This window comes from Phocoena phocoena, chromosome 2, assembly GCF_963924675.1.
Source record: "Phocoena phocoena chromosome 2, mPhoPho1.1, whole genome shotgun sequence".
NCBI classification, from domain to species: Eukaryota; Metazoa; Chordata; class Mammalia; order Artiodactyla; family Phocoenidae; genus Phocoena; species Phocoena phocoena.
The window spans coordinates 8,027,105-8,040,935 of record NC_089220.1 but is presented as its reverse complement, the minus strand read 5'-3'; the positions used below and the strand labels follow the sequence as shown (position 1 = coordinate 8,040,935).

The window sequence follows — 13,831 nt, the reverse complement described above, 5'->3', positions numbered from 1 at the left end:
TTGAGGCTGGGCAGGTTCCCTAACTCCACAGCAAGTTTATCCTATTACATATTTACACAGAGCTTTCACAACATACCCTTGAAAGAGAAATATAAACAACTTATTCCACAAAAAAGGACTTGCTGAGCAGGCATTTCTTGTGACTTTGCCATGAACTTTAAAGGTTTTTTTCTTTTTTTATCAGTTTGCATGAGGTTTAATCAAGTTTTGGTCATATGGTAAATATAAGAACAGCTATTTTCAGGAACTTAGCCCAAGGCTGTGACTCGGAAGGGCCTGCTTGCTCACCGTGTCAAAGTCCCCAGGAGAGTCGGTTCACAGCTGTAATCCTCTCCTGCCCCTGGTCCAGGCACAGCTTGTGATGAAGCTTCTGGAAGCAGAGACCGTCAGAGAGCAGTCATCCCCAGGGATGGATATTTACCATTTGCCTGAGGCAGGAACATGAAATGCCGGAGGAATGGGCTGTCTTAGATTTCCTATTAATTTATGTGTTTGCCTCAGAAAAAGTTAAAAAGTAAAGTTGATTAGTCTAAATAACCAGGTCTGTCCAGTTTATGAGAGCTGATCACTTCTGGGCGACAGTCATTCATTGCAAACCCCGTGGTAAATCCTCCCGTTCCCCCTGAGGCAGCTGGATAAAATTCACCCCAACGCAACATCTGTCATGCACCAGGCACCACACAAGATGGGAGCTTATTGAGCCTTTCCACGAGCCTGTGAGGTAGGAATTACTCCCATGTTTACTTGATCCAGAGCCTGAAGCTCAGAGACTAATGCAGGTCTGCTTCGCTGGTAAACGGCAGGGCTTGGATTCAAACTCAGGTCTTCTCACGCCACTGCCTCCAAAAACCAGAATGAATGAAACCCCTCCCTAAGATAAGAAAATGGAAACACAGGAGGTAAAATGGTGCATTATTCTTAGTCCTGATCCACTGGGCTGCCCTCTCTGTCGGATGCGGTCCAAACATGTCTAAGATGTAATCTCTTTGGAATGTTTAGTGTGTTCTTTTCAATTAGCCTCTTTCTAGAAATTGTCATTATTTTCTATCTTCCTGAAAGAAATCAGATCATTGTCTCCTTTGTGCTGCGGGATTTTAGTTTGTGGCAGTGACTGAGACACTGAGGCTAATGCCATTGAAAGAAGAATTTATTACTCACATTTCCCCAGAGAAGGAAGTGTGGCAACCATGCAGGGCCACGTGGGGAAGCACCAGGCTTGGTCAGGAGGCAGGGGAAAGTCGAGGACACAGCCTTTCTTGGGGTTCCCATGGGAAAGGCAAAGCAGGGCAGAGTAAACAGCTTTTTTAGAGGATTGACTAGTGTGAGTAGTTGCAGTGGGCTTTGGTCTCTAGTTGCCTGGTCCTGGCCCTGGGATGAGTTAAGGCAGGAGAAATATTGCCTTGTTATCTGAGTTATATAAAGGGCGTGGTTGGCTTGCATATGTGAGGCGTGCTCTCATTTCAAGTGAATTGTTTACTATCTTCAGAGGTAGCCCTGGGAGGGGCATTCTCTCCCTAGATCTGTAAGCAAAAGCATCATAAGATACAGAAAATAAAAAGCATGCTTAATATCAGCATCAGTGCTTGATTTGAATGATGAAACATTTGATTGTACAGTAATTCAGTCCTAGGTGGTATTATCTCTATTGACAAATCATTGCATTTTATCACTGTTAGCGTATATCCTTTCGATTCTTTTCAGATCTGTTAGTTGAAGGAGACAAGTTTAAAGCTATACCTATGTGATGAATATGGAAAAATGTGTTAAGATATAGATTTTTCACATGGCTCCAGATAGACCTCTTTGTCGTATACAATCTCACCAAGCAGAAATCTATTCCTTGTAATCTACAGTTAGCCAGTTCAAGGACAGTAGATGTCCTGAATAATTATCTTGAGACACTGCAAAATCTTGAAGTTCTTTCTGAATCACAAAAGAGAAAGAACTTTAAAAAATATATCATCTAGTGGGAAATATATTTCATCATATTAAAACTCTGAAAATTAGAAGCCAAGTATATCACTTATTATTTGCAATATTTTATTAACTAGAATCTTCCATCCCCCCAAATCACTGGAAAAAAAGATGCAGTACTACATCATGAAATTCTTAGATTATGAACAGAATTATTAAGTTTTGATCTACATGTCTTAGATCATAGAGCTTAAATAGATCCAGTTTCTGGTGAATTTATTGACATAACTTCAATTTAAGTACTGTACCAGCATGTGGGGCTCCAGATGTCTCCTTTCTTTTGAAAAATATAGCTACTCGTGCAAATCAAATGGTGAAGGATGAGCATTGAAATTAAAGTAAAACAGGTCAGAAGAGTGGTAATATCAGACAATGATTATGAGTTTATAGGATCTTATTCCATAAGCTCTGTCCTCAGCCTTTGTTTTCACTATTTGCTTTCACACGAAGCAGATGAAGTTCACACGTGTTCCACGCCCCCTGGCCAGCACCACACTATGGACTCTACCCGACACACTTATTTTTCTCACCCACTCAAGAAAGCTTATTAGCATGCAGTTAAGTGAGAATGGCATTTTTATGTGGCAAACCAATCCAATTTTAGAATAAAAATTAAATCAGTCCCAAGCTTTGCCAGGCTCTTATAGGCAGCAAGTTATTTTCGATACACCTGGTTACTGATCTGGGCACCAGGGTTCTCTGGTCCTGTTGAGAACAGCTGAGAACAGTAACTCGCCTAGAAAGCTTATTACACAGATCTACACGTTGGTTATTCACTCATTCATTCATTCACTCCACAAATATCCACTGAATTTGTGCTAGGCACTGGAGAAACAGCTGCTTTTACAGTTTAAAAGAAAATTGGCCACTATGGAGAACAGTATGGAGATTCCTTAAAAAACTACAAATAGAATTACCATATGACCCAGCAATCCCACTACTGGGCATATACCCTGAGAAAACCAAAATTCAAAAAGAGTCATGTACCAAAATGTTCATTGCAGCTCTATTTACAATAGCCCGGAGATGGAAAGAACCTAAGCGCCCATCATCGGACGAATGGATAAAGAAGATGTGGCACATATACACAATGGAATATTACTCAGCCTTAAAAAGAAATGAAATTGAGTTATTTGTAATGAGATGGATAGACCTAGAGTCTGTCATACAGAGTGAAGTAAGTCAGAAAGACAAAGACAAATACCGTATGCTAACACATATATATGGAATTTAAGGGGAAAAAATGTCATGAAGAACCTAGGGATAAGACAGGAATAGAGGCGCAGACCTACTGGAGAACGGACTTGAGGATATGGGGAGGGGGAAGGGTGAGTTTTGACAGGGCGAGAAAGAGTCATGGACATATACACACTAACAAACGTAGTAAGGTAGATAGCTAGGGGGAAGCAGCCGCAAGGCACAGGGATATTAGCTCGGGGCTTTGGGACAGCCTGGAGGGGTGGGAGGGGGAGAGTGGGAGGGAGGGAGACGCAAGAGGGAAGACACATGGGAGCACATGTATATGTATAGCTGATTCACTTTGTTATAAATCAGAAACTAACACACTATTGTAAAGCAATTATACCCCAATAAAGATGTTAAAAAAAAAAAAAAGAAAATTGCAGGTGGGTGAAATGATCACTGTCATTAATATGATCCGTGTATCAAATATTTGATAAGCATTGGCCATGTCTTACTGACCATAGATGTTTCATAGCCCATGGCATGAAGTGAGGGAAGAGCTCAACTCATGGAAAATTAAAATCCCAGGGGAGTCTCCATTTTTTATTAAGTTGGCGAATCAGCCATGAAGGCATTTCCCTTATAGCCTTGAGTCTCTTTGGGAGCCTGTGATATTGTACTGGAAAAGTGGCAAGATGATGACAGGTATCATAGGGTTATTAGAGATTTGCATTTACAATTTCTGCTGTTTTTATTTGAAATAAAAAGAAGAAGGAAGGAAGGAAAGCAGAAAGGAAAGGAGGAAGGAAGGGAAAGAAAAATAATAGATCTTACAAAATTATTGGGCTTCACAGTGTGGTCTCTGGAAACATGGGTGATTGGCATGCATCTGTCCTCCATGAGAGGCAGCAAGAAGGCCAACTTGTCAGGCCCTTTGCCATGACGACAGGAGATCCCACCTGGTAACCAGACATTCGGTCGAGCAGTGGCCCGTCCACCAGCACCTGCTTGCAAGCTCCGCAGTCACGGTGTTAACTCACGAGCTTCTCTTTCTCTCCAGAATTCGTTTGTTCGCTGGATGCCTCAGATGAGTTCCTCAAGGAGAGGGTGATGAATCTCCCCGAGAGCATCGTGGCGGGGACCCACTACAGCCAGGGCCAGTTCCTCCGGGCTCTGAGCAACTACCGGGACATCAACACTGAAGATGAGACTGTCCTCAACTACTTTGACGAACTTGAAATCTATCCGATACATATTGGTACGAAATAAACTCAAGGATAACCTGCAAGTGGAGAAGGGCTGCCCGGTGTCAGGACCCCCCGGCCAACTGCGTGCACGCTTTCATAGGGCTGGGGGAGGGCGGGTCAGTATAACCGTGTGCCCGGGGCCTGGGAAGTCACAGGATAAGACAGAGGAGTTGTCTACTTGAGGATTTGGTGGTGTGGCGGGTGTTATTGTCATATGAAAACATGCAGATATATTATGAAGTTGAATACCAAATTGGTATTTTTTCTTTTCTTTTCTTTTTTTTAATTTTTAATTTTTTACCAAATTGACTTTTTTTTTTTTTTTTTTGCGGTACGTGGACCTCTCACTGCTGTGGCCTCTCCTGTTGCGGAGCACAGGCTCTGGATGCGCAGGCCCAGCGGCCATGGCTCACGGGCCCAGCTGCTCTGCGGCATGTGGGATCTTCCCGGACCGGGGTACGAACCCGTGTCCCCTGCATCGGCAGGCGGACTCTCAACCACTGCGCCACCAGGGAAGCCCCCAAATTGGCATTTTTTAAAGGGGACTTCAAAGATATGTGGTTTGCTGCCAGCTGCTTTGGGCCATTTCCCCAGTGTCCTTGGGGGCAGCGTCCTGTCCCCCTAGCATTGCAGGGCACTGGTGCTCTTCACAGAGCTGCTCCTGGCCTTTAAGACCAGCCAGCTGGCCCCTTAGCTACTCAGAAATCAAATAGCTCTTCATCGCATTCCTCCTGTTTCCTGTAAACACTTAACTCAGGGCTGAGCACCCAGCAAGCATCCAGTGAATATGATCTCTCATCAACCGCACCTCCACCATCATTGTCCCTGCCTCCAAATCCGATCTGTTGTAGCTGTTTCTCCTCCCCTTGGCTTGATGGGCCCCTGAACTTCCTTTCTGATTTTCTGGGTCTTGACACCTCTTCTTTGGGTTTGGTGAGAAACTGCTAGCCTGGTGGAAGCTTAGCAGCCAGGCTGACCTTTGGGACCTCCCGGGGCCTCTCTTCATCCCCCAGAACCAGCTGAGACAGCATCTGGATCCTGGAGTCCTGGGAGGCTTAGAGCTCCTCCTCTCCTCCCCTGCCCTCCCCCCTCCTTTTCCTTCTCCTTCTTTTGGTCTTAATATTGACATTAGTCACGTATTCTGGAGTTTGGACTTTTTTCTATTCAAGTAGGCTAACTGAAACAGTTAATTTTTTATGAATTGGAAATGTATCCTAGGGATTTGCCTGGTGATCCAGTGGTTAAGACTCCGTGTTTCCACTGCAGGGGGCATGGGTTCGATCCCTGATCTGGTCCGGGAACTAAGATCCCGTATGCCAGGTGGTGCGGCCAAAAAATTAAAATAAAATAAAATAAAATAATAATCCCAGAATCAGGACTTCCCTGGTGGTGCAGTGCTTAAGAATCCGTCTGCCAATGCAGGGAACATGGGTTCGATCCCTGGTCCGGGAAGATCACACATGCCGCGGAGCAGCTAAGCCCGTGCGCTACAACTACTGAGCCTGTGCTCTAGAGCCCATGAGCCACAACTACTGAAGCCCTCGCACCTAGAGCCCATACTCGGCAACAAGAGAAGCTAACGCAATGAGAAGCCCGCGCACCGCAACGAAGAGTAGCCCCAGCTCGCTGCAACTAGAGAAAGCCCGCGTGCAGCAATGAAGACCCAACGCGGCCAAAATAAATTAAAAAAAAAAAAAAGTGTCCCAGAATCATTGATTCTCAGAAACAGAGAACAAAAGAAACCTGGAGGTCACCCAGCCCGGCCTCCAAGTACAGGACTTCCTTCTGTGGAAACCCCCAAGTGAAGTGCCCCAGTCTCTGCTTGAATGCTTCCCGGGGTGGAGAACTCATTCCTTTTGAGGAGGTACACACGCCCATCCATCTGGTCAAATCAGCGGCGACCGTCACAGCTCAGACCTGAGCCCCAGTCTTGCTCCCTGTGACCCCCAGAGACCAGTCTGATATTTGCCAGTGAGACCAGAAATTCTAAACTGTGCTGGTAACTAGAAAAGGAAACACTCATATGGTAATTTACGCAATCTACCATCACAAGATAATAGTGATAGAATTTTCCCAAAAATGGACTCAGAATAGATTGCAGGCAGGACCAGATTATATATATATATTTTTAATTTATTTTTGGCTGCATTGGGTCTTCCTTGCTGCACGCGGGCTTTCTCTAGTTGCAGTGCGCGGGCTTCTCATTGGTGGCTTCTCTTGTTGCAGAGCACAGACTCTAGGCACGTGGGCTTCAGTGGTTGCAGCACGTGGGCTCAGTAGTTGGGGCGCACGGGCTTAGTTGCTCCGCAGCATGTGGGATCTTCCCGGATCAGGGCTCGAACCCGTGTCCCCAGCACTGGTAGGCGGATTCTTAACCTCTGCGCCCCCAGGGAAGCCCCAGGACCAGATTATAAATGTCTGTATTGCTCTCTTCCTCTCTTCTGGTTTTTAAAGATGTAGGAAGACTCGAAGACGCTCAGAACAGACTTGCTATCAAACAGCTCATCAAAGAGATTGGGGAGCCTCGCAATTATGGTTTAACGGATGAAGAAAAGGCAGAAGAGGAGCGGAGGGCTGCTGAGGAACGGCTGGCCAAGGAGGCCATGGAGGAGGCAGAGCGACAGCGCAAGGAGGCTGCGGAGACCGCAGAGAAGATCGCTCGCTGGGAGGAGTGGGTGAGTGTGTGCACACGCGTCGGGGCGGGGGAGTGGGTGGGGGATGGGGGCTGGGGGCTGGCAAGACCATTCCGACCTCTCGCGCTTCCCATCCGGCTAATAGAGAAATGTCACGGAAATACCCCAAACATATTTTTGTTGTTTTTTTGTTTTTGTTTGTTTTGTCATATGTACCATTTTTTTTTCTTTTTTTAAAATTTCTTTCATATGTACCATTTTAAAAAAGATGCCCCAGTCTTTTGCTTAGGGTAAATAACAAGGATAATAACAACCAGCCATTGACATAGCATTAACAATACACATCGTTGTAAAAGTGTGCCATTTGCTGCCTGTCAACCTGGTGATTTCATTTGGTTTTCCTCCATTTACCCATCCAACTTGGGTGGTCAGCCTCATTCTACCCTTCTTCTCCAAATCACTGAGTCTTATCTATTCTGCCTCCTAAAACAGCACTCACATCCACCTGCAGGGCTCCCTTCTCCTGACCAGGGTGCCAGAATGATGTGGTGCCTTCCGGCTGGTCTCCCCAGCTCCACCCTCCACCTCCAGTCTGTTTCCCTGCTGCTGCCAGGTGATCCTTCTAAAATACAGATCTAGGCTTCCCTGGTGGTGCAGTGGTCAAGAATCCACCTGCCAACGCAGGGGACACGGGTTTGAGCCCTGGTCCGGGAAGATCCCACGTGCCACGGAGCAACTAAGCCCGTGCACCACAACTACTGAGCCTGCACGCCTAGAGCCCATGCTCCGCAATGAGAGAAGCCACTGCAGTGAGAAAATGGCGCACTGCAACAAAGAGTAGCCCCCGCTCGCCGCAGCTAGAGAAAGCCCGGCGCAGCAACAAAGACCCAAAGCAGCCAAAAATAAATAAATAATTATATACATTTATTTAAAAAAACAAAAAATAAAATATAGATCTGGACTTCCCTGGCAGTCCAGTGGTTAAGACTCCATGCTCCCAATGCAGGGGGCACAGGTTCCGTCCCTCGTCGGGGGAGATCCCACATGCCTCTTGGCAGGGCCAAAAAAAAGAAAAATACAGATTCAGCACATCCATTCTCTGTTTAAAGTCTTCACAGGCTGTTCATCGCTGTTCGATGAAAGTCCAAACTCCTTACCGTGGCCCCTAAGGTCCTCTGTGACCTGGCTGCCTCTGATATCTCCGTGCATTTAAATAAAGTTCCATCTGTGTGATTAACTTCTTCCCTTGCTTCAAGTCTTTGCTAAAAGTCGTCTTTCTAATGAGGCCTTTCCTGGACACCATATTTAAAATTTCAACACCTGCCCCACTGCATAACACGTCCTATCCCTTTCTATACTTTTAAATTTCCCTCTTGGGACTTCCCTGGAGGCCCCATGGTGAAGGCTCCTCGTTTCCCAATGCAGGGGACACAGGTTCAATTCCCTAGTGGGGGAACTAAGATCCTGCATGCCAAAAAAACACAAAAACAAAAAAAATAAATTTCCCTCTTTGCATTTATTCTACCTAAGGCAGTATATGTATTTTATATCTTTATCTTGTTTCTTGTCTTTTGGCTGTACATTTAACTAATGTCCATGGCCAGGAGTGGGCCGGACTGATGGGCTTAAGTCCCACCCAATCCGCTAGACTGAGAAGGGAGATTTCTTAAATGAAATCTGGAATTATTAGTCCTGAGAGAGGGGGGCTGTATGCTGAGCATAACACAAGTCCACCAGATCAATACCTTCGAGAGTTTCTACTAGCGCTTTGTTTTTTTTTTTTGGCTGCGTTGGGTCTTCGTTGCTGCGCGCAGGCTTTCTCTAGTTGCGGCGAGCGGGGGCTACTCCTCATTGAGGTGTGCGGGCTTCTCATTGCTGTGGCTCCTTCCTTTTTGCAGAGCACAGGCTCTAGAGTGCGCAGGCTTCAGTAGTTGTGGCGTGCAGGCTTAGTTTCTCTGCGGCATGTGAGATCTTCCCCAACCAGGGCTCGAACCCACGTCCCCTGCATTGGCAGGTGGATTCTTAACCACTGGACCACCAGGGAAGTCCCTATTAGCACTTCTATGATTCTGTGATCCTTCCTTCCTTCCTTCCTTCCTTCCTCTTTCTTTCCTTCTTTCTTTCTTCCTTCCTCCCTTTCTTTCTTTCTCTCTTTCTCTCTTTCTTTCTCTCACTTTGCTTCATCTGGGCAGCCAGAAATTCTTTTGGTTTAAGAAGTGAGGTAGGATCATCACCATCATATCATCATCATCATCTTTTTGCCTGTCCTAGAGGGATCTGGATTGCCTAAGTAATTAAGAAAGTGAACATACTAGAGAATGGACTTGAGGATATGGGGAGGGGGAAGGGTAAGCTGTGACAAAGTGAGAGAGTGGCATGGACATATATACACTACCAAAGGTAAAATAGATAGCTAGTGGGAAGCAGCTGCATAGCACAGGGAGATCAGCTTGGTGCTTTGTGACCACCCAGAGGGGTGGGATAGGGAGGGTGGGAGGGAAGGAGACGCAAGAGGGAAGGGACATGGGGACATATGTGTATGTATAACTGATTCACTTTGTTATAAAGCAGAAACTAACACACCATTGTAAAGCAATTATACTCCAATAAAGATGTTAAAAAAGAAAAGAAAGTGAACAAAAGGGGTGATTAATAAAGATAAATCATGCTGGAAAAAAGAAAAAAAGAAGTGAAGTAGGGGTCCAGTTTATTATTTTCTATATGACTAGGCAGTTGTTAAAACACCATTTGCATATTTTCCCTGTCAATTGGAAATACCACCTTTATCATAACATGATGAACATTTATAGCAGTGTCTACTTCTAGTGCACTCTGGGGTGAGTCGTATGAAACCGTTCTTCTTTTTCCATCTATTTATTGCACCCCCGAATGTTCTATTTGTAGAGTAAACGACTAGAGGAAGTTAAAAGAGAAGAAAAAGAATTACTGGAGGCCCAGTCTATTCCCTTGAGAAACTATTTAATGACCCACGTTATGCCAACGCTTATGCAAGGTCTGAATGAGTGTTGTAAGATCAGACCCGAAGATCCTGTTGATTTTCTGGTAAGAGATTGAAGGCTTTTTTTTTTATATCAATTTGAGAATAAAATATACCCAAATCAAAATGAAAAGCCAGTTGAGACAGAGAAATTGTGTGTCTGGTTATTTGGGAAATAGCCTCTAACACCTTCATCACATTTTATAATAAGATTTTTGTTACTCATTTCAAAGAAAAAATTTGTGCACTTTCATTTTTAAATTGTAAACATTAATAGTACAAATTAATGTACTATTAATTCTAAATTCTAAATTTATAGTACATTCTAAATTGTTGACTTTTTTTTCTTTTTTCTCAATTACAGGCAGAGTATCTTTTCAAGAACAATCCTGAAATGCAGTGAAATTTTAAAGATCTCATGTCATATACTTTTACAGAGCTGGAGATGACTTTAACATTGTAATTTGAAAAATTGCTTTAAAAAATGATTCTCTGGTTTTGGGGAAATTCTTTTTTTCTCCCTGCAAACAAATATTTTATTAAGTAGATTCATTATAAAAAGCTCTATGGCAACGAGTCACTACTTCATTAAAACCATATTTTGAGAGGTAAATTGTTAAAGTATCTGTGCATAGCTCATGGGATAAATATTGATTTAATATTTCATTCTTTGTCTGAGTATTCTGTACACTAATGTTTATAGTAATTTAATTTATAGCGTGAAGAAAATCAGACTATGTATTATTCTAACATGTAAGCTAATGAATTTGTGTGATTTGTTATGTCCCCAATACTAGTGGTGTTAGAAATGGAAATAAATTAGAACAGTTTATGCTTTTTGAGTCACAGTAAGTCAGACATGTTTGTTTTCTGCAAGGTTGCTTTTTGAGTTCAAGGTCAGCACCCAACCTATGAGTCAGAGAGAATTCTAAACCTCTTGGTAGAAAAATTCATGTAACAAGATGAATAATTTTTAATATCTGTGATAATTAGAAAGTTGCTAAATATTTTTAACAAGCTAACTTTACCACTATGGCCTTTTCAGCTCTAAAAATCCTATAATTCCCAGAATTACACTGGATGAGAAATCAGTTTAGGTTTATCTTAATGGCATATATATTTCATTTCTTTAAATAATGAAATCTGAATATAACTGCACTCTTTTTTTGTGTGGCAAAATACACACAACATAAATTTACCATGGCAACCATGTTAAGATGTACAGTTCGGTGGCACTAAGTACATTCATGATACTGTCCACTCATCACCACAATCTAGCTCCAGAACTTTTCCATCACCCCAGTTGGAAGCCCTGTACCCATTAATCAGTCACTCCCCATTATCCGCTCCCCTCAAGCTCCTAGCAGACACTAATCTGCTTCCTGTCTCTATGGATTTGTCTATCCTGGACGTTTTATATCAATGGAATCATGCAATATGTGGCCTTCTGTGCCTGGCTTCTTTCACTTAGCATGTTTTCAGAGTTCCTTCATGCTGTAGCATCTATCAATACTTCATTCCTTTTTATGGCTGAAAAGTATTCCACTGTACAGATAGACCATATTTTGTTTAATCATTCATGTGTTGATGGACAGTTAAGTTGTTTCCACCTTTTGGCTGTTGTGAACAGAGCGGCTGTGAACATTTGAGTACAGCTTCCTGTTTGAACCCCTGTTGTCGATTTTCGGTAGAAACCTAGGAGTGGAAATATCGTCATACGGTAATACTGTATGGGGAACCACCAGACTAGTGGGTGTGTAGTAGTACCACGTTGTAACTAAGCATCTTTTCATGTGCTTGCTGACCATTTGTGTATCTTCTTTGGAGAAATCTATATTCGAGTCCTTTGCTCACTTTTTATTTGGGTTGCCTTTTTGTTACTGAATTGTAAGAGTTCTTTATATATTCTGGACAGAAGACCCTTATCAGATATGTGATTGGCAAATATTTTCTCCCATTCTGTGGCTTGTCTTTTCACTCTCTTGATAATGCCCTTTAATACACAAAAACTTTTAATTTTGATGAAGTCAATTTACCTATTTTTCCTTCACTCCACTGCACTATTTTGATCCTTATTTTAATCGAAAACACTAAGTAACTAAAGAGAATACCTTTTGGACAGTTTGAAATCACTGGTCTTTATAATAGTTACATTTTCAGGCCTTCAGGATGGTTACATCTGGTGACCTTGCTTCTTAGTTCACTGAGAAAACCCAAGCAACCGAAAGAGAACTTCTACCTCCTCCCACTGCAAACCTACCCCTGCCTTCCCTTCTGCTGCAGAGAATGGTCTGTGCTCCCACCTAAGATCAGCCTGTGCCCTGAATCCCAGCTCTTCTCACATAATCCGATTCTGCTCCTATAATCATCCCTTCTCTCTCACAGCTTGATTTTTCCCTCCCCTCTGGATCATCACGCTTAGCTTCAAACTTATTCTCCTACTAACTCCCAGACGTCAAAACAAGACAAGACAAAAACCCAATTCAAATGAAAAAACCCTCCTAGACTTCCACATCTTCCTCCAACCACGGGCCCAAAATTCCTGTCCTCCTTACAGCCAGGTTACCAGTGACATCCACATTTCCAAACCTAATTGTTAGTTGTCAGTCCTCATCTTCCTGGCCCTCTCCGATCATCTGACACATTTGATCATTTCCTCCTGAAACCCTCTCCTCCCCTCACCTGAACGTCTAACAGCCCCTCGAACTTTAGCATAGCCAGTCTAGCTGCAGATCCCTGTCTTCCTTCCCCTCACCTGCTGCTCCCACAATTTCTGATCTCAGGTGTTGGCAACTCCATCCTTCCAGCCGCTCAGGCCCTAAACTGTGGAGGCATCCCTGGTCCCTTTCTTATTCTCTTACCCCATATTCCACACATCAGTGCATCACATTGGCCCAACTTTCAAAACATATCCAAAGTCTGTCTGCTTCTTACCTCTCCAACATTACTGTCCTGGCCTGCTCCTTTCTGTGACTTCTTTCAACATCCCATCAGGGGAATCTTGTTAAAACACAAGTCAGATCTGCTTAAAGCCCCCCAGTGCCTTCCGATCTCACACAGACGAGGAGGCGAAGTCTTGACTTGGGCCTTCGAGGCCTGATACAGTGTGAACCCTCGTGACCTCACTGCCCCCTCACTAAAATTCTCATTGCCAAGTGCACTCCGTGTTGGGGCCTTGGCCTGGAAAACTTGGCTCCCACATATCCACATGGCTCACCCTCACTTCATCCGTGGCTCAGCTCAAATATCACCTCCTCAGAGAGGCCCCCCAGATTGTCCTCCCAATGACATCCCACGCTGTTCCTTTTCTCTGCTGACACTTGACATCCTTTTATATGCCCATGTACTTATTGTCTATATCCCTCACTAAAATGTAGCCTCCACGGAGGCAGGGATTTTGTTTTGTTTTTCTGTCTCTCTACAGACTAAAGAATTGCATAGCACATGGTAGAGGTACGATAAATATCAGTGTATGAAGATGTTTAGCTGAAATTTTGCTACACAGCTATGTTTTTTATAACTAAATCAAATCTCTAGTTATTCAACAAAGTCCGTAGTCTATTTACATTTCTATATGGCTGTGACAGAACACTTCAGTAACTCTGAGGGTCACCAAGATGCTTCACTAAGTGGCATCAATTTTGGTGAATTCGCTATGGAGTCTGGCCCTCAGCCATGCAAGTTTAGAAGAGTAGCGTTTAAGGATAGATAGGACCCTGAGATGCTGACATGTCTTAACAAATCTAAGAGACCAGCAGAGAAGACAGAGTTTCTTTATTTACAATTTATTTACAATG

At 43.6% G+C, this 13,831-nt stretch overlaps 1 protein-coding gene across 4 annotated transcripts in view; it reads left to right on the top strand.

Annotated features, from left to right (window-relative positions):
• AK7 (adenylate kinase 7) overlaps positions 1-10,630 on the top strand; it is a 55,468-nt gene extending 44,838 nt beyond the window's left edge. For 3 of the 4 annotated variants that reach the window (XM_065872050.1, XM_065872051.1, XM_065872049.1), the window contains 4 exons: positions 4,217-4,414; positions 6,858-7,078; positions 9,941-10,099; positions 10,399-10,437. In XM_065872050.1, the coding sequence (XP_065728122.1) occupies positions 4,217-4,414; positions 6,858-7,078; positions 9,941-10,099; positions 10,399-10,437 (617 nt within the window). Of the gene's footprint in view, positions 1-4,216; positions 4,415-6,857; positions 7,079-9,940; positions 10,100-10,398 lie in introns of all 4 variants that reach the window. The other variant, XM_065872048.1, reaches the window with a different exon arrangement.
• Positions 10,631-13,831: the final 3,201 nt, after the last annotated feature.